The 21002-nt window shown below is 40.8% G+C and overlaps 1 protein-coding gene across 1 annotated transcript in view; it reads left to right on the top strand.

Annotated features, from left to right (window-relative positions):
- Positions 1–21002, top strand: part of Ube3d (ubiquitin protein ligase E3D) — a 100692-nt gene that overhangs the window by 30587 nt on the left and 49103 nt on the right. Inside the window, exon 9 of the mRNA XM_013032260.1 lies at positions 1066–1229. Within this exon, the coding sequence (XP_012887714.1) occupies positions 1066–1229 (164 nt within the window). The remainder of the gene's footprint in view (positions 1–1065; positions 1230–21002) is intronic.

Here is a 21002-nt window from a genome sequence, read left to right as displayed (position 1 = left end):
AGGATCTCAGAAATTCTTAGTTTTTTTTTTTTTAATCATTTTTTCCTTCCTAACTGAGCACCAATTACATTTCTACTATCAGTTTAATCCATGAAACAAACTCTCTTGGGGCCTGCTGGTGAGCATCCATTTGGAAGGTGGAGGCAAGAGGATTAAGAGTTCAAGGCTAGCCTGGACTGCATAGTGAGACTCCCATCTCACCAAAGAAGAAAAGGAAAGAATAAAAAAACAAAATCATACCACAAGAATAAGATTTTTCATTCTCAGTTTTTAATAGCTTTTCTTGATCAATATGACAGTATTTCACCTCATTATTTTTCCATTTGATATCCCTAACTTTGTTTTTATTGCTTCTGTTGTTTTTAATTACCTCTTGATGTCTCTAGCCCGGCACTAGAGGCTTACACCTACAATCCTAGCTACTAAAGAGGCTGAGATCTGAGGATTGTGGTTCAAAGCCAGCCTGGGAAAGAAAGTCTAAGACTCTTATTTACAATTAATCACTAAAAATAGGAAGAGGAGAGGTGGCTCAAGTGATAGAGCACCAGTCTTGATGGTAGAAGCTAAGTGAGAGCTCAAAGGCCTGAGTTCAAGCCCTAGTGGCACATTAGCATACAATAGTTGTACATGGCAGTTGATTTGATGTTTCTGTCACCACCTGTCACCCTCCCTTAGTCCACCCCTTCTTAAAGCAGTTTCACCTGTTTTCTTACCTGCCAACAGACTACTTCAACCCTATTTAAGTACTTCATGTGGTGAAACTGCCCTCCTCTCTGCCTGATTTTCTGTTAGATTAGTTTTTTGCTTCTTACTGATTTCTAGGCGCTCTATACATTATAGGTTGTTATTTATTTCTTAAACAATCAGTTGTCCTTGTTTATTTTTTAATGCTGTGTGATATTGGTTGCTTTTTCAGATGCTACACTACTTACAAAGTATATATATATGATTTCCCTCGATTTTTCTGTTATTTTGATTTTTTTCTTTTCTCTTGTAAGAGGTCATAGGAAATTTCTACCACTGGCAATGAATGCCCTTCTACCTGGTTTTTTTCCATGACTTTAGCTCTGGCTTCTAAACTCAGACAGTTTGGTGATTGAAGCTTTGAGGAGTTCCAGAAGTGTCACAAAGTTCCCACTGCTGGAAGAGACATGGAGAACAGACTCCACTTCTGCCAGGAATGCTGTTAAGGTCCTCTACCAGCCGTGCACCAAGAGCAGAAACGAAAAGTAAGCTGTGTCCCTGGCTTTCCTCTCCAGTTGATGTCTGGGTTCCTGTTGTCCTGCTGGTGTGAAGAAGTAATGATTGAGCAGGGTGCTGGTGGTCATGCCTGCCATTCTAGCTACTCAGGATGCTGAAATCTGAGGATCACCGTTCAAAGCCAGGCCCAGCAGGAAAGTCCTTGAAACTCTTAACTCCATCAAACCACCTAAAAACTGGAACTGGCGCTGTGGCTGAAATTGGTAGAGCCTAGCCTTGAGCAAAAAAGCCCAGACCCTGAGTTCAAGCCCCATGACCAACAATTATAACAATAATAAAAGAAATAATGAATGAAATAATCCACAACACTTCCCTGCCAGAAGCTTCCAGCAGTCCTGCTGCTGGTCTGGTCTGGGTACTTCACGTTGACAGAATTGTCACAGACTACTGTGAGAGCTTGCTTTCACTGAAATGATTGCTCGTCTTCCTCTAGTCTCAGCCTCCTGCCTCCTTCCTTAAAATCCACAAAGTTAAATGTTTATATGGCTTTTACTCTTGATTACGGGGATCTCTGCTCTTTGCATCTTCTTGTGTCTTCTGATCCTTTGGGGTGGGGTGGGTGGGGCAAAGAACAGCAGGAGACAAGAGTGATAGATTAATCTTAGTTAAGGGGAAGGGGGAACAGAAGCCAAGGACATAACTGAGAGTTTGAGGGTGGGTGGAGGAACTTGTCAGGAAAGATATTTAAGGTATTTAAGTGAGAAATTGGAAGGCAGTGAAGTGGTGAGCCATGACTGAGGGGAAGCCATTCCCAGTGCGGACAACGAGCATTTGATTTTGTGAGGTTGGAAGTTTTTACTTGTGCAGCATGTTCAGATGGTCACTTTCGTGCTCCAGACAGAAAACAGAAAAATCCTAGGTTGTTTGGGGTTTTTTTGTTTGTTTTGCTTTTTGTTTTTGCTGGAAGTAAATAAGACACCCAAAAAATCACGTACTTTTAAAAATTATTCCAGCATTAGAAGTCATAAAAGTTCCAAGTACTTAGAGTCATGTATAGACTAAAACAAAGGCCAGCAGAGCGCTACGCACCAGCGTAGAAATGCAAGTTGTGTCTTCAGATCTTTGACAAGTACCCAGCAAAGAGAGCAGGTTGGCAGGCACAAAGTCCCCGTCCTGGTGCAGGAATTCAGTACTCTGAAGAGACGTAAATTAAACTCAGCCCCGCTCACCTTTAGAAGAACTAACATCCAAGAATCAAAGTTAATAGAGAAAACTGAAAACTTGAATTATTCTCACAGAGTTTGAGAGACTATTGTATTTTTTTTTCTTTTTGTGCCAGTACTGGGGCTTGAACTCAGAGCCTGGGCATTGTTCTTTAGTATTTTCCATTCAAGACTGGTGTTTATTCACTTGAGCCATAGTGGCACTTTTGGCCTTTTGGTGATTCATTGGAGATAAGAGTTTGATGGACTTTCTTGCGTGGACTGGCTTCAAATCATGATTCTCAGATCTCAGCTTCCTGAGTAGCTAGGTTTCCAGGCGTGAGCCACCAGCACCCGACAAACTTATTTTTCATTGGCACCCAGATTCTAGTACTTTGTGATCTTACATTCCCTGAAGTAAGTGGGATGTCTTGCAAGTTGGGTAAACATTCTGGAAGGTATTTACTTCTGTTTACTAAGGACGCGAGTGTCTTCTTTTGGGGACATGACTGAACACACTCAGACTCCCTGGCAGATTTTTGACACATGGGGTGGTATATGGTCTATTTTAGTCCACCTGGGTAGAACTCTTTTCTAGTGGAAGTGTGGCTTTGCCAGATGGCATCTAAAAGAGGAAAATAGCAAATGGAACTATGACTTTATTTCCTTGAGCACTGGCAAAAATTGGCATGTCATATTTTTAGACTGTTCTTTCTTTCTAGCAATCTCTCTCAACATGTTGAACTGTGTGTGTTTTTTAATTACTCCTTCCTTGCTCCAGCCAGACTTTCACATTTCAGTGAGCACTAATGTTCTTTGTTGTTTGTGTTTTTATTGATCTATGTTTTGTATTTGGAATATTGGATCCTGTAGCTCATGTTCTTTAGTTTGCACATCAGAGTTTGGAACCTGTGTAGTGGATTTTTAGGTGGAAGCTCTTCACTTCTGGAGTTTGATTCTGTCAAAATTGTGTGTGGCCTCAATTCTCTAGACTGAAGGAAATTTTGTCCCATGAGGGGACAGTTGATTATATCTGGTACCATTGTTGAATGTTACAACTTGGGTGGGGGGATTAACTGGCATCTAGTAAAGTGAAAGGGGAATACTTAGAGCATCGTAGGGTTCACTGGAGAGAGCCTCACAGCAAGGAATTTTCTGGCTCACAGGGCCTGTGGTAGCAGCGAGTACTGAGTACTTGCTCTGATTGATCTCTCTCTCACTCTCCCCCCATTCTATCTCGAATTGTGTTTATTTTAAACTTAGTTTTTTGTTTGTTTTACTTATTTTTTGTGTCCTTCTGAGGCGTAAACTAAGGGTCTGGGCTCTATTCCTGAACGTTTTCGCTCAAGGATGGCACTCTGTCACTCGATCCATAGCTCCACTTCTAGCTTTTTGCTGATTAATTGGAGTTAAAAATCTCGCGGACTTTCCTGCATGGGCTGGCTTCAAACCCTAATCCTCATTCTCATGACTAGGTAGGATGGCAAACGTGAGCCACTGATTCCCACCTTTACGTATGTGTGTGTGTGTTTGTGTGTGTGTATATATACACATACATATATACATATATAATTAAGTAGTGTATAAAGGAGTTACCTCAATCAATCAGTTTCTAAGGGCAATATATCTATTTATTTTCTTGTAGTTGAAGCCAGAATAAGATTGCCATGAGCAGGACTATTTAGAAGAAGACTCCCACATTTATGGATAAAGGACAATAAGTCTAGAGAGAGGAATGACAGGCATGTAGGATGAAAGCAACCGAGTATGGTTTTTTAGGCACTAAAGGAAGAACATACATGCCAGAAGTAGGAAGTGGTTCTGGTAAAATGTTGACTTTGTTGAATTAAATTATGAAGGTCATTTGCTGGGAGCAGTGACTGAAAAGCAGTGTTAGCAGGCAGAAGTTAGCATGAATGGACCACTGTGTCAGAAAGACTGGCCCAGAAGGGAAGGAGAGGAGCCTGCCCTGGGTAAGCAAGTAGAGTCTGTCAGGCCCCAGAGTCTGTGAGGGGCAGAAGGAGATTCCTGTTGACAACACCTGAGTCTCATGTGAGGGAGGCAGAATCTAGGACAAGGCGTGAGCAGTCAGTGTCTCAGGCTCCTGTGAGCACCTAGCTTGGGAGCTGGGTCCACAGCCCTTTAGTAAGCAGAGGAAAGGAAATCAGGATGGATGGAAATCAGCAGATGGAATTGGTGCATGGATTAAGTTTTGTGAAGAGGAAAGACTTGTTCTCCTCTGGCTTGTGTGAAAGGAAGGGTACTAGAGGGCTAGAAGTGGAAGAGAAGGTAAGTTGCTTGTTATTATTCAGGTGTTACACAGAAGGGGTTACCATTTTGTAATCAGGTAGTACCCACTACATTTCTTTTTTGTTTGGATGTTGTCACCCCTTCTGAAGGATTTTAAATGAACCTTTGGACCAAGATACAGGAACTCATCTGAGGTTTGTGGTCATGCATTTGTGGGTTTTATTCTTCCCTAGGCTGTGACTTTCTCCAGTTTGTCATCTATTGAGTGCAGGCACAGACAAAGCCATAGTTGGGTTCATTAGGGGTGAATGTGTTATTGTTGCCTTGCAAAGAATATTATGTTACTCTTATGTTATCAAATGAAGGACTGAAGAAACTATGTGGTTTATTTTAATGAATATTGAGAGTTGGATTGTAGCTTCTAATCACTTACTGAAACTTAGCTGTGGTTTCGGAGAAGGCTTTTAATTAGATAGCTGAAGCTTCTCAAAATGTTATTTTTAAAGATACCAATGAGTATTGATGGGAAATGAACTCTTTTAAAACATAGTAAGGAAAAACTCAAGTCTGTAATGGAATTTTAGCAGCTACTCAAAGGAATGCCTAAAGGTAAGAATTTCTTGAGAATTTTCTTGGTGAGTTTTGGAACATCCATTTTGGAAGGACCTTTGCCCTCATATGACAGCGTCAGGAAGATGTGTAATCAGTAGTATCTGCCAGGGTTTTACTGGGATGCTCGCCATGCACAACAACTAGAATGTTCTGGTTGGTTCTGCTTCTTTAGGGTTGAAATCTGAATGTTGGAGTCCAAGGATAGCTGTAGCAAAGGGAAGATGTCTGTTTCATTTTTTGTCATTTGGGGAATTTTTTTGGAGGGGGGTCATTTGTGGGGCCTCAACTCTGGGCCTGGGCGCTGTCCCTCAGCTCTTTAGCTCAAGGCTAGCTAGCACTCTACCACTTGAGCCACAGCACCACTTCCTGCTTTTTCTTTTTCTTTTTTTTGGGGGGGTCCGGTCGTGGGGCCTGAACTCTGGGCCTGGGTGCTGTCCCTTAGCTATTCAGCTCAAGGCTAGCACTCTACCACTTGAGCCACAGCGCCACTTCCGGCTTTTTTCTTATGTGGTGCTGAGGAATTGAATCCAGGGTCTCGAGCATGCAAGGCAAGTGCTCTACCACTGAGCCACCTTCCCAGCCCCTACTTTTTCTTTTATGTGGTGCTGAGGAATCAAACCCAGGGCCTCATGCATGCAAGACAAGCACTCTACCCCTGAGCCACTTTCCCAGCCCTCATTTGGGGATTAAAAAAAAAAAAAAATATATATATATATATATATATATTTTAATATACACACAGACTGCTATGAGAACCCTGTGGGTGCAGGCATAACTATAACATTTCATTCTTGGCATTCCCATGGTTAAACCTGTCTGCCATTGTGACTCCTATGAGGGGCAAGGCAGGCCTTCTGGCCAAAGCCTCCAGCAGCGTGCAGGCCTCTGCTGGCCCTGCAGCGTGTGCCACATGGACTCTTCTGTCACCATTTCCCTCCACCGTGGACAAAATTTCTCTCCCCAACTTAGAAAAAAAGGAAGAAAAGATCATTTCTCAGGTAAATGATAAAAGCATTTTCCTTGTAAAATCATTTCAACATCCTAGGGCCAGCCTTCAATTTCCTCAGGTTCCCTCAGCAATTCTAGTCCTGTTTCATACAGTAACGCTGAGATCAGAGTGGTATGCCTCGGTCAAACCTAGCTAGACAAGTGCAGGTTTGTATTTTCTGTTTTCTTCTTAATTAAATAATACATAAGAATGTGTAATAACAAATAATGCCTTAATAGGGTTTTGTAATTCTTTCATGCTGCTTGTATCTTCTTAGTACATACAAGTGCATCTCTTTTTTTTTTTTTTTTTTTTTTTTTGGTCCGGTCGTGGAGCCTGAACTCTGGGCCTGGGGGCTGTCCCTCAGCTTTTCAGCTCAAGGCTAGCGCTCTACCACTTGAGCCACAGCACCACTTCCGGCTTTTTTCTTTTTGCTTATGTGGTGCTGAGGAATCAAACCCAGGGCCTTGAGCATGCAAGGCAAGCGCTTTAACCACTGAGCCACCTTCCCAGCCCCGCATCTCATTTTTTAAAACCACGGTCTGATATTCCACACTGTGGTCTGATATTCCCTAATGTCTAAACATTCTCTTTGAATTATTTCCATTTTTCTCTATAGTGAAAACTTTTGTACATATCTCATGCCTCTATCTTCAAGGATTACTTTAAAGAGGACAGAAAAGAGCAAAGTTACTATTCTTGGGATAAATTTATGCAGTCTTTAGAAATAAACGTTATTTATTTATTTATTCTTGCAAGATTGGGGCTGGAACTCAGTACCTGATGCTTTGCTCATTGCTGGTGCTCTATCAACTGAGCCATGCCTCCAACCCTAAAATTAAACTTTCTTATTTTGGAGTGGTTTTACATTTATAACAAAGTTACAAAGATAGTAGAAATGGTGTTTGTGAGCCGCACACCCATTTCTTTTTTCAGTTTCTTTTTCCTTTCACATTACCTTTAATACCTTTATCAAAAACTGGGGAACCCAGCTACTGCTCTAACTATATTTCTTACTTTATTTAGATTTCACCAAATCTCACTAGAGAAGGGTTTATATCATAAAGATTGTATTTGTTTCTTTTTGTGACCTAGCATTGTGGATTAGAATCCAAAACTATTCTGTTAACATGGTTATTTGTACATTATGTCATTGCTCGAATCCTTCCAGCTTCAGCCCTGGGGCTCTGTTTCCAGGATGGCACCCAAGTCTCTTTAAGATGTCCCCGTTCCTTTAACCTGGAGTGCTTCCTTATTTCCTTACAAAACCAGTCCAGTCTCAACTTAGTCCTGGATCTGTTGACTAGAGAATCTTATTTACTTGTATTCACTCATATTTTAGTTCAGTGGGTCTGGTTCAGTGGTTGTCTTGAGGACTGTTGTGCACTTACTCTCTCCTTTTTATACCTCTTCCAGATTTGATATTAATGGCTAAGTTTGGCCTATTTGGTAGGATTTTATCTTTTTTTAAAAAAAATGACTTTCACCCAGATGCCAGTGATTCACACCTGCAATCCTAGCTGCTCAGGAAGCTGAGATCTGAGGATCAAGGAAAATCGAGGATCTCAGGAAAATCCCTGAGACTCTCATCTCCAATTAACCACCAAAAAGGCTCAAAGTGGCACTGTGGCTGAAGTGGTAGAGCACACAGTAGCCTTAACCAAAAAAGCTCAGGGACAGCGCCCAGGCCCTGAGTTTAAGCCCCAGGCCTGGTACATGTGCACAGACACACTCACAGCTTATTTAACTACCATTGTGGTTCTGCATCTTGGACATTTTTAGATTGTAAACATCAGTCCTCTAGTTGTGAATATTGATGCTGTGTTCACCCTGTCACCCGATTTTCTTTTTTTTTTTTTTGAAATATGGTTTCAAGTTTTACTTCTGTCAGAGCTAAAATTGTGTCGTGTTTTTCGCATATGTCTACATGTACTCTGTACTGAGAATTGACTGCAACTGTTTTGTTAAGTGAACTGATTCAGAAATAGTAAGTGAACACGTGGTAAGCAAAATTATTTTTTTCCTGTTCTCTAATATTTTAATATTTACCATTTCTTCTTGAAAATACTTGCCTTGGTATTCTGGTTTATTTCTGTCCCTTGACATCTTCACTTTTCTCTTTTTCTTTTGAGCTTTCCATTCTTCTGTATCATCTCTATTTTTTCTACAGTCTAGTAATAGAGTACATTTTTTGTGTGTTATGTTTTGTTTGTACCTGTCCCGGAGCTTGAACTCTGGGCCTGGGCACTGTCCCTGAACTTCTTTTGCTCAAGGCTAGCATTGTACCACTTGAGCCACAGCACTACTTCCAGCTTTTTTGGTAGTTTAGTGGAGTTAAGAGTCTCACAGCCTTTCCTGCCAAGGTTGGCTTCAAACCATGATCCTCAAATCTCAGCCTCCTCAGTAGCTAGTATTACAGGTGTGAGCCACCAGTGTGGGGCTGGAGTGCTCTCTTTAGATTGTTATATTCTTTGTTGAGCTCTTGGGTTCTTACAATAGAAATGAATTCTGTTGAGTCATCACTATCAAGCTCACATTTCCAGCCCTTCCTCTCACTGAAGCTCTTTGCTTTCATCTCCATCTCGTCTTTGTGCTGTCTCTGCTGGATATCCCTCTGGCTTGTCAAATTCAATGTGTCCCAAAGGGAAGAGCCTCATTAATGTTCCTGGAGGGCTTGTGTGTCTCCTCTTTGTATCTTTGCTCACCAGCTCCACGATTCTCCTTGCACCTGGGCTCAAAACGTAGGTTGGCCTTTGCTCTTCTGCTTTCTTCATGTCCAGGCTGCTGTAAGGTCATCCCATCCCACCTTGCTCTCTCTCGATTTTATCAGCCTAATTCAGGTGCTTGCCACTCTATTTTAAATGTATGTAATTTTTATGGTACCAAAAAAATCTCATTGCTAATTGTACCAAACAGTTGCTAATTGTACCAAACAATGGACTTCATTGTGACATTCTTATTGTGTTCACATTTTTATTTGATTTGATGGGGGTTTGAACTCAAGGCTTGGACAATTCCCTTAGCTTTTTTTGGCCAAAGGGTGGCACTCTACCACTTGAGCCACAGCTCTAATTTGGGTTTGGGGTTTTTTTTGGTAGTTAAGTGGAGAGTTAATTTGGAGTTAATTGGAGTCTCACAGACTTTCCTGCCCAGGCTTGCTTCAAATTCTGTTCCTCAGATCTCAGCCTCTTGAGTAGCTAAGGATTATAGCCACCAATGACTGACTTGTGTTTATATTCTATGTGGTATTTATTTGCATCTCTTCTAAACACTTATCTAAACTCTCTAATCCTGACTGTTTCTACAGCCAGTCTGGCCTGCCTTCCTCCTGCTCAAGTCTTTCTCTCCTTGGATAAGTATTCAAGGTCTCCTCTGGCCTGGTAGGCATTTATTCAAAGTTCTCAGTCCTGCCTTCTCCTGTGTCTGCCATGTTCTCTGTCATGTCCAATCAGAATGAACTACTGCAACTTCTTATAAATGTATTCATTTGTACAGATGATACATAGTTCATTTTGTCTGTTCAGAGTGTATAACTAGTCACAGGTCTTTCCATTTCATCCAGTGTCCACATTACCTTTGTTATGTTTATATAGGAAAGGGATTGGTGTTAAAATTCATGCTTTTTGTTGTAAGTATTGTTGCATGAATAAGGTTTTATCAGACTTATAAAATTTTCTTTAATAGTGAATGCCTCTTCCTTATGTCCTTGGGAACTGTCAGACAAATATAGAGAAAATTGTTATATTTTTCATCCTGTGGACTTTTTCTGTTCTCCTTTCCTTCACTTGTGTCATTTTCATAAATCTTTTAGTGACATAAAGAAATGGTACCTTTGTTGATAAAGTAACTTTACCTTGCTAATTTTTTTTTTTGTGTGTGTATATGCCTGTCCTGAGTTTTGAAATCAGAGCCAGGGGGCTGTCCCAGATCTTTTTGGCTCAAGGCTAGAGCTCTCACTTGAGCCACAGCATCACTTCCCACTTTTTGATGGTTAATTGGAGATAAGAGTCTCAGGGACTTTTCCTGCCTAGGCTGGCTCCAACCACAAACCTCAGATCTCAGCCTCCTGAGTAGCTAGGATTACAGGCGTGAGCCTCCAGTGCATGGCTACCTTGCTAATTTTTATCAGAGTTTGTTTCTAAATCAATAAGTCCAAAAGACTTTGATTTGGAGTACATATATATATATATATATATATCATATACACACATATATATACACATATGTAATATAAATATACACATATATAAATATATAATATATATACAAATATTATAGACTGCCCACTTTCTTGGGGGGAATAATATTTTTATTATCTGTACATCTATGTATTCTTTTTTATATACCTTATATAATCATTTTAAAGTCTTTAAGAATAAATTTTGTGGTTTATAATGAGCTGATCCTAACTTTTGTAGATCAAGCTTTTATGGTGGATCAAACTTGTGCTAAGCTCTTTAATAACTTAACTTCATTTAATTTTCGTAACATTTCTGTGGGGAAGGTGCCATCTAGATCATCAGGTTCACTGCCCATAAGTAGCCATAGCTTAGCTACAGTAGACTTCGAATGTAAGAAAGAGGTCTGTCATCAAATTCCTTGATTTCATTGACTGTACATCCTTCTTGTGTTGGTATTTACCAACTCTTACTAAAAAAAACTACTGCCTGTGGACACCAGAAGAAGAAATAGAGTTTTTAAATTAATCTTAAAATCTATTCATTAACCTATCAATTTTTTAATAGAAATAAAAATAGGTTTTTTTTTCATTCTGAGCTTCTTTTAGACTCTCATCAAGGCACCTGTACTCTTTTTTTGATACTAAAGAAACCTAAATTTGGCCATTGTTTCCAAACCTAATTTTAGTACCTTCTTTCTACCCTTTCCCCCCAAGCTCAATACTTAGTTGCCAACACCAGTCTTAATTGTCTGCCTCCAAATCCACCTTAGATTATTGCTAAATGTCCATTGTTTCAAACCATCCTGTCCCTTTGAGTCCAGTCTGTTTCTTCCTTTTCACATTTGACTGATCCTCTGGGCTTCTTTTCAAATACTATTTTTTTTTCTCCGCAGTGCATCAGCATTGAGCTTTCCTGTATGTCACCTGGTTGGCTGCTTTCTTTAGGAGTCAGTCTTACATACTGCTTCATTTCCTTTCTGGTTGTTAGTGACCCACCTTAACTTACCACGTGCCTTTAACCTCTTGAATGAAATCAGGTAGTTGTATCTAAAAACCTCTGCAACAAGGCAGGACTTTGGGTTATGGAGAGTGCCGTGTTCTTAGCAATAGTCCTTGCCACATAGTTTTTCAGGTAAGTGTATATATATTCAGATTATTCGTCTCTTTTAGGTATCATTCATCAGGTATGTGCCTCAAGAGTAGAACGATACTGGAACATTGCTGTTGTCTAACTGGAAAAGACTGTAGGACCATCTTGCTCACATTCCATAGTCTTCTGTTGTGTGGAGGCTTTGGCACTCTGAAGTAAGACAGTTACAAGAATACAAGAATACTTCCTGCCTCTCTAATAGGAGGTGCTTGTTAGGCCATTTGACTGAGATGACTTGACTCTTTGGCAGCACTTAGAAATTGTGAAAGACCACCTGGCATTTTGCAATGGGAAGAGTAGGAGACTGGAAGCAGACATGGAATGTCATCCTCTATTTTCCACTTGAGTGTAGCTATGCCCAGCCAGACCAAAGCCTCCTCTCTGGATCTTAATTCCCTGTGGGATAGCTATATTGAACGTTTTATAATTTTGTGACTTTGGGAGATATACAGCCATCTTAAAAGAGTATCTTAAGCTCTTTTGTATGTTTGATTTGCCTCATAAACTGAAGATTTTGTTTTTCTCTCGTTGCCAAGTTCTTAACAAAAGTAGTACTTAGCTTCAGATTCCAGGAAATTCTCTTAGACTTCCTGTGTGTGCAGCTTCCTGGTGAGAGGTGTTGGAGGTACAGGTACAAATAGGCAGAATTCTTATTTCCAGTCTGATACTTTATCTTAGAGACCAACAGATTACCTAAGAGCTCTGTGAGGTACATGTGCTATGCATAATGAAAATGGTACTTCCTCAAGAACTCTAGTTGAACAATTCCAAAAGAAGACAGCAATTGTTCTGAGAACTAAGGTGTAAAAAGACAGGAGGAGCAGGAGGTGGAAGAAGAGACTGCTTGAGCAAAGGCACAAAGGTGGGACATTGTAAGATAGATTTCCAGAAGTAAAGAGGATCTTAACAGAGTGAAAGAGAAAGAAAAGATGCCTCAGTCAAATAATAGTGAGATCATCTTTGTAACACATTGCTGTTAACGTATCCTACTTGCTGCAGATAGCATTTTTGTCATTAAATTAATTGTGAACCTGTGGGCTTGGTGAAATTGGATGTAGATACTTTTTCAACTGTACTCTTCAGTATCTTAGTATTCTAAGGTTCAATGTGAATTGCAAAGAGGAACATACAGTATGCTATTTAGGAATCTTGTCTGATCGTGGAGGGATTGCTTTTCATGGGCATACTAGGTCCAATACATTAAATTTTGAGGGATGACAAAGGAGTATCACATGTGGATCAGAGAAAATACAAAAGGACCAAGTTGCCTGATATTAATTAAATCAAAATTGAAAAATAAAAGTTTGCTGGGTGCTGGTGGGTCATACCTGTCATCTTAGCTGCTTAGGTGGCTATCTCTGAGGATGATGGTTCAAAGTTGGCCCAGGCATGCTTTGAGTCTGTAAGACTCTTATCTCCAGTTAGCTGCCAGAAGAGGCAGACATGGAGCTGTAGCTCCAATGATAGAGCACTCACCTTGAGCAAAAAATTTCAGGTACAGCACCCAGGCCCTGAGTTCAAGCCCAGTGCCAGCACAAAGAAAAAAGAAAGTTTAAGGAAGGAGATTGGAGTGCGCATGTTCACCAGGCCAGGCCCTTCCCATGTCAGCGGGCAGCCTGCAGTGTGCTCACAGTTCAGCAAGGGGGAGGGCTGGGGTAGGCAGGGCAGTTACATGTCTGTGATTCCTGCGAGTGCCTGTTCATCAGCAGAAGGGAATTCATAAGAGCGTTTTTATTTACTTACAAATTTTATATTCATACTTAAAAAATTACTTTTAGTTGCGCAGAGGGTTTCAATTAAGCAAATCAGTTTATATGGTGCATCTTGATCAACGCCACCCTTCTGTTGTTCTCCCCATAGTAATATGTTTTAAAATATTTGATAATTATATTTTGTAGTTTTCTGTCTCTGTTTCTATGTTTTTCTTTCTGTCCCTCCTTTTTCTTCCCTCTATCCTTTCTTCTCTTTCTCTCTCTCTCTCTTGTACTGGACACAGTGCAAGAACAAAATTTGTTGTTTATTCATGCATTTACCTGTTCAATACTGTATTAGTTATGAAAGTCTTGCTCTTGTGGAAGCTACAGCCTGGTGATAAGAGAACACTATATCTGGTATTATTCACCTTGCAAACCTTCTTCACTTACCTGGTGACTATATGAGAAACAAGTCTTAGGAAAAGACTCCCATCAAACCAAGTCTAGGGTGGTTTCTAATCCCAAATCCATGGACAATGTCACTGTCCATCCTGGCTATGCATATTGACCAGTGTCTGGTGTGCCAGCTTGTGAACAGAATGAACTACGAGATGTTATCTAAGTACACATGGGCCGAATATTTCATGAGTGTCCATATCCAGAGAGGGGAAGAAGAGGAAGCCTCCCGAAGCCACGGTCTTCAAGCTTATATTTCCACTGGGGAATTCAGCTTCTCCTCCTTTCTTCTCCCTTCCCTGAAGAACATGATGCATTCTCTCCTGCGTGCTGGCTTGAAGCACTCCCTCCCCCCCAACCTTTACCCTAGAGCCATGACATTCAAATGTACAGCTTAGAAAACTTACGTAAATTCTCTGTACATTTGTACCCAAACCCGTTGAAACCAGAGAAAATACATTTTAACTCAAAGCTGTTGTTTTACACAAAGAAGGTATTGTCATTTTTCTTGTATTAGGGTTTCGGCCTTCTGCTTGCTTGTTTTCTTGCTTAGGCATCACTGACTACTTTAACCATATCTCCAGCCTAGCTTTTTGCTGGTTATTTGGAGATGAACTTTGAGAAGATGGTTAATTTTCTGAACTTTGAGAAGATGGTTAATCTTCTGAACTTCTCTGCCCTGGCTGGTTTCAAACTGACCCATTAGATCTAAGCCTCCTGAGTGGCCAGGATTACAAACACGAGTCACCAGTGCTTGGCTGAAGATCTTAATTTTTGACTGATGGGCTACGTATGCATTGCAGGTGACACTAACGAATGCTAATGGGACATGCACACCTATTTTTCTGCATCTCTGTTGATTACAGCTGTCAGCTGTGCCTCCTCAGGCCATGTCACTTGTCAGGCTCATAGATATGCAGAGCCTAAATTAAGAAAAAAAAATTTAAGGGCAAATTCGAGAAGTTGGGAATTCAGGAAATGCTCAAGGCAGCAGTATTTTTTAGCTCACTTGGGAGGAAAATTTTAACTGGGTAGAGATTGTGGTGCTTACTTCTTTCCTTTAAAATTTTTTTTTTGTAATGATAAATTACTCTTACCATTTACCTGTTTTTAACCTTCTTATTTAAAGTTTTCCTTAGCCAAAACATCTATCCTTAAGCTAGGCATAGCTCAGGAATTGCTATGTCTTCTTCATTACATGGTTTGTGAAGGCTAAATAATTGATGATACTATTTAGATTCTTTAAAAAATTGTTTACTTTCCAATTTGCAGGCTTATTATGAAAGCCTCCAGATTCTTCCTGACTCACTATCAGTAAATTTGGGTATTTTCTCGGTAATGCTGTGCTGAGAACAGTTAGGGAACAGGCAAATGAAGCACAATCCTCTCTCTGTACCATTTAATTACTTGTAGGTGGCGTTGCCTTTACAGTATGTCCACGTTGCCTCTGATATTCTTTCCTGTAAGAAGTGGAGCTAGCTCACTTTTATTGTCTTGAGTATGAATAGGCCTGGGGACTTCTCCCAAATAGCACTCAGCCACGAGACAATGGGTCACGGAGACACAGTGGATTCTCTGCTGGGTCTCCAATCACTTGTTGGGAGGGAATCCAGATGGCAGCCTGAGAAGATGAGGTGAAGAGGCAGGTGGTGAGGAGTGCCGCCCCCTGCTGGCAGCGCTGGGAGCACATACTTCTGCACACTTGTGTAGATAGGATGATTGGCCCCATCCAGCCTCTAGATGTCTTTTGCCCCTGCTGACATCTTGACTGTAATCTTTTGAGAGACTCTGAACTAGAACCACCAGCTAAGTTGCTTCCAAACTCTCATCCTGCAGAAACTGCCAGATGTTCCTTGTTTCAAGCCAAAATTTGGAGGCGTTGTAATACTGGGATAGATATTGAATCAAAAGCGGTGACAGGAACCTTGGAGGACTGCCATAACCTCCAGATTTCAGGATACATTCAAGCCCATAAAATTGAATTTGGTTCATACTGTAATCCTAGCTACTCAGGAGGCTGAGATCCGAGGATAGCAGTTGGAGGGCAGCCAGGTTAGGAAAATCAGTGAGACTCTTCAATTAACTACCAAAAAAAATCTGGAAGTAGAGGTTTGGCCCAGGTGGTAGGTAGAGTGATAGCCTTGAGCGAAAAAGCTAAGGGATGGCACCCAGATCCTAGTTTCAAGCCCTAGTACTAGAGCAAAAAATAAGCTGAATTTAAAGTTGCATTAGCGTATGCATATGTTGTTTTTGACAAGTATCACAGTACACACCTGTCTCTGTCTGACTGTTTTGCTGTCTCTCTCACCAATACTGGAGTTTGAACCCAGAATATCACACTTGTTAGGCAGGTAGTCTACCACTTGAACCACACTGTCAGGGTTTTTATGCCTTGATTGTTTTTCAGATAGAGTCTCCACTTTTTGCCTGGTACTTCCTCAGACCAAGATTCTCCAACCTATACCTTCTGTGTAGCATTTTTCACCTGTTTCTGAAAGGAGTTCTCAGTCTGAAAGGCTGTAAATCCTGCACTGTGTTTTTTATTCAGAAGAAACAGCAGTGGCTTAGATGGGAAGATCTCTCATGTAATTGACACATACCTGTTGATGAAGACTGGACTTGGCCTTTGAAAAAAGGAAAAGAACTTAGATATTCAGAAAAATTCTTTTTCAGAGTGTGTTTGATTGCTTTAGATCAGAGTGACCAAATTATAGCCAGCTGGACAAGTCCAGGACCTCTTTCTGCCTTGGTAATTTTACTGAAATACAGGTACACTGTCTGAATACGTATTGGCTTTGGTTGTTTTTTCCGTACAACAGAAGAGTTGAGTTGTGGTAACAGTATTATTTATGGTCTGACCCTTTATAAAACCCTTTGCTGACATTTACTTCTGAGTATTGAGATAAGATTGGCATTCTTGGGGTCTGGTAAGGGGCAGCTATAACACGTCTTCCTGGCCAATGGGCAGTAGACTGTCTTCCAGCCAAGTAATGCATTTTGTCCCTTCCCGAGTCCCATAGGAGTGATTGCTGTGGCCATCTAAGGCAGTGGCCTTCCAGAGAAATGAGATTTGTGGAGCAGAGGGCAGGGGTTGATGATGCTGGACCAAGGACCTTGAACTGCAAGCAGTGGCTCCTTAGCCACAATGGTGGCTGGTGTTTGTCAGTAGAAAGGAACGCTCACTTCCTCTGTATTCATCTCTCTCTAGTATTTTTCTCTTCTTTCTTCCTCTGTATTCCTCTCTCTCTCTGGCATTTTCTTTTCTGCATGAAGCATCTCTTCAGCCTTATCTATAAATGACATGTACATTCTTTTTGAACTAAAGTGCTAGAGGGATGGATTCTGGGCTATTCCAGACAGTTTTCTTTTGTAGTGTGTTGTTTTATGCCAATACAGAGGCTTGAATTCATGGCCTTGTGCTCTTGCTCAGCTTTCTTGCTCAAGCCTGGTGCCCTACCACTTGAGCCATGGCTCCACTTTTAGTTTTTTGCACCTGAGCATCAGAGCACCTTAGCCATGACCTGCCTACATTCAGGCTTCCTCTTGTTTCTCGGTTTGCAGGCATAACCACCACATCCAGCTTTGCTCTGTGGAGATGGTCTTTGTTACTTCTGTGCCCCAGTTGGTCTGGCAGCTTGGTCCTCCTAATTAATCTTAGCCTCCTATTTGGTGTGGGACAACAGATGGGCACCACTGCATCCAGCTGTGGGTCAAGAAGGGTGTCTCACAACTTTTTCTACTAGGCTGGCCTTAAACCAAGATCCTCCTATGCTGAGCCTCTCATGTACAAGCATGAGATACCAGTGCCTGGTAGCTGTAAGCATCCTTGTTAATGTCTCTTTTGAATATACGTGAGCTTTTCTTCTTCAACACTAAGAAGTGGATTGATTAGGTCTTAGTGCATTTTCAATATTATTAAATAATGTCAAATGGCTGTCCGAATCACCTATTCAAAGTTATACTCACACCAACTTTAGGAAGATTTCCATTCTTCATGGTCAGCACTTTATATTTTGGGCAATATTTTGCTTTTATAAATCTTACTTAATAGTGTGGTTGAGCATTGACTTTAATTGATTTAAAAAACGTTTTTAATGTATACTATAGGTTGCTATTAGTAAAATCCAGACTGGATAGGATGAACAAACTTGACTTCTTCATATCAGTGTGAATAGGGGAAGGAAAGACAGAAGGACTTTAGGGCTATAGATATTTCTTACAGGTATAGATGTGTATTATAGGTATAGATAACAGAGGGGCAGAGTGCCTAAAGATGAGAAGAAACAGAGACTCACCCACTAGGGGTGAGGTGTGGGCTTTAGTTGGATATTAAGCAAACTAAAGGTAAAATAGCTAAGAACATGGGAACATTTGGTGACATTGAGAACTGAGTGCTTTCTTCTAGAACAGGTTTAAAATATATGGGTTCCCAAGGCACCTGATTCATAATGTAATGTAGATAATCCATAAAGTTGACTCAGCACTAAGGGACCAAAGGGTCAGTGTAGGTATACATTACATTGTTTCTGGGAAAATCCTTCCTTCCTTCCTTTTTTGTCTCTCTCTTTCTCATTTCTGTCTTTTCTTTTTCTTTTTTGTATTTTCTTTAAGTAGTTGTACAAAGGGCTTTCAGTTCACTGTGTCAGTTTGTGGAGACATGTGTCTTGGTCAGTGTCTCCCCTTCCGTTGTTCTCCTTCTCTGTCCCACCCCACCAAATTGAAATTCAAACTCCAAAAGAAAAATGACACTGATATCTCTACAGAACCTGGTTTCCGCTCCTGGCTCAGATGGTTGCCTTGTGCTTTGCACGAATAGCAGTGTTTGCAGCACCTGTAACAATTCCCATTCATAAGCATTGGTGTAAGCGCAAAGATTATCTGCATATGAGTGATTGTGGCAACAAAAGCTTTCCTTCACACTTTTGAGATATATAATATATAACGTGTGTGTGTGTGTGTGTGTGTGTGTGTGTGTGTGTGTGTGTATAGATAAACCTTTGAGACAGATTCAACCCCATATTTACAGCTGAAAAGATTGGGCTTCAAGGTATGTTGGAAAACATTTGGGAGTCAGTGGACTGTATTTGAGTCCTGCTTCCTTTCACAGACTCTGTGTGTGTGTGTGTGTGTGTGTGTGTGTGTGTGTGTGTGCATGGGCGCGCACATGAGAGAGAGAGAAAGAGAGAATGTGTTGTATTTCACTTCATGAACTTCACTTTGGCTGTAAATGGACCTACTGAAATCTCATTCTAGAGTGTCCCTATGGAGGCTAAATGAATTGATTCATGTGCAAGAGATGGGTAGTGTAGAAAGCACTACACATGTGCTCATTATTTATCTCTGTTAGTAAAGATCATGGTAGGCTTTATTTTAATAATGAATCACTAAATTGGAATGCACAGTTAGACAATTAGACTGGTAGACTCATCCATCTTAGTCACTTTTGGAGGGAATGAGTAATGTAGCTTAGAAAAACATGAGGGAGGGGCTGGGAAGGTGGCTCAGTGGTAGAGCGCTTGCCTTGCATGCCTGAGGCCCTGGGTTCGATTCCTCAGCACCACATAAGCAAAAAAAAAAAGCTGGAAGTGGCGCTGTGGCTCAAATGGTAGAGCGCTAGCCTTGAGCTGAAGAGCTGAGGGACAGCGCCCAGGCCCAGAGTTCAGGCCCCATGACTGGACCCCCCCCCCCAAAAAAAAAAAACATGAGGGAAAAGTGTTACTTTTTCAGATATGTTCTCTGAAGTGCTCTGGTTCTGAAGAATAGACTTCACTGAGTATGAATAGATTTCACTAAGTATAAAAACTGTCCTTGTTTGAGTGATTCTGTTACTGGAGTTTTTCAAGGAGAACCATACAGCCACATACTAGAAGTATGGCAGGAAGGGCCAAATTCTCCTCATTAACTTCTACTCTGGAATCATTTGCAGAGGAAGGTAAAGATTGTAGGTTATTTCTTAATTGGTCTTGAAATTAGATAAAAGTCATGGAAGATGATTTGTAAGTGGATTTAGTTTATTTTTCGTTATTATCTTACGGTCGGTGTACAAAGAAGTTACCATTAAAAATGATTTTACATTTAAAACAATTCATTTGACACCTATTTACTAAGCACTTAGTGTATTATGAAATAATGTGCTGGGTACTGTAGCATTTGTTGAATGATTCTGTTCTGTTGGTAACGATTCTGAGTTTTTAAATATACTGTGTCAATCTTGATCTCCCACGTCTTGTAAGAGAAGTGATAAAATGCCAACATGGCCCAGGACTCATGTTCATCTCATTCCAAATGACTTAGTTTCCGATGTTGCTGGAACTTTCCTGCACTGAGTTGAATTCTCCAGGGTAGAGTCAAAATGTGTTGAAATGACCTCTTTTAAAAAAGAAAGAAAGGGAAAATAGTTCACCTAGTACAATGTATGTTTTTGCATCCCAGACTCAGGATAAAATACATATTAAGATGAGTAATGTACCAGAACCTTAACACTATCTAAATATACGGATGGGTGCATTGTGTGTATTTTAAATTGAGAGTTTTGTTTGAACAGTGTCTTCCATTGGGTGTATTTCATGGTGACTTATCATAATCGACTGCTTTAAATCATTTGAAATAGCGAGACACATGAATTTTAACAATAACTCCCCCAGGGCTAGAGAAGTCAGCAGCAGCTCAAACTGCTAGGTGGACATTTTTTTTCTTTTTTTCAAACTCATATGCAAGTGTAAAACTTTCACAAGGCTACTTTAACAAGGCCCTTTGGGACTTAAGGTTATTTATCTAAGCTCTTATTAAAAAATGAAAACTTTGCTATGGTTAGCCCCGTAAAACAAAACGGATCCTAACAATCTTGCAAGCTGGAAGAACGGCTACAGTTCTGCAGACTTACACTCTGAAATACAATGAGGGGTCTTTGGAGCTAGTGGCTTGGGCATTAACCTTATGGTAATAGGATAGTGACAGCAGCACCTTGTTTTCAAGGCTCCTCTAATTAAGAAAATTTAACTCTACTGCACTTGTGATTTGGGGCTTGACATGATTTATTAAAATGACTTTCAGCCCTCGCCTCCAGTGCACTGCACAGAGCTCTCGGACGCCTGCGTTCATCTGCGTCAGCTTGCCCCAGCACACCCCCCCACCCCCCACCCCCCCCTCCCCCCGCGCCAGCTCCGTGAACACCTTTCCATTTACAGCCTCTGCGCTGAGAAGCGAGGTGGGGAGAGACGTGGTTTCTTAGATTTATGGGCCAGGATCACTCTGTACATCACGCAGCAGA

Source organism: Dipodomys ordii, unplaced genomic scaffold (assembly GCF_000151885.1).
Source record: "Dipodomys ordii isolate 6190 unplaced genomic scaffold, Dord_2.0 Scaffold152, whole genome shotgun sequence".
NCBI lineage: Eukaryota > Metazoa > Chordata > Mammalia > Rodentia > Heteromyidae > Dipodomys > Dipodomys ordii.
Note: the sequence above shows the minus strand (reverse complement) of the source record. Positions and strands in the feature narration are given on the sequence as shown.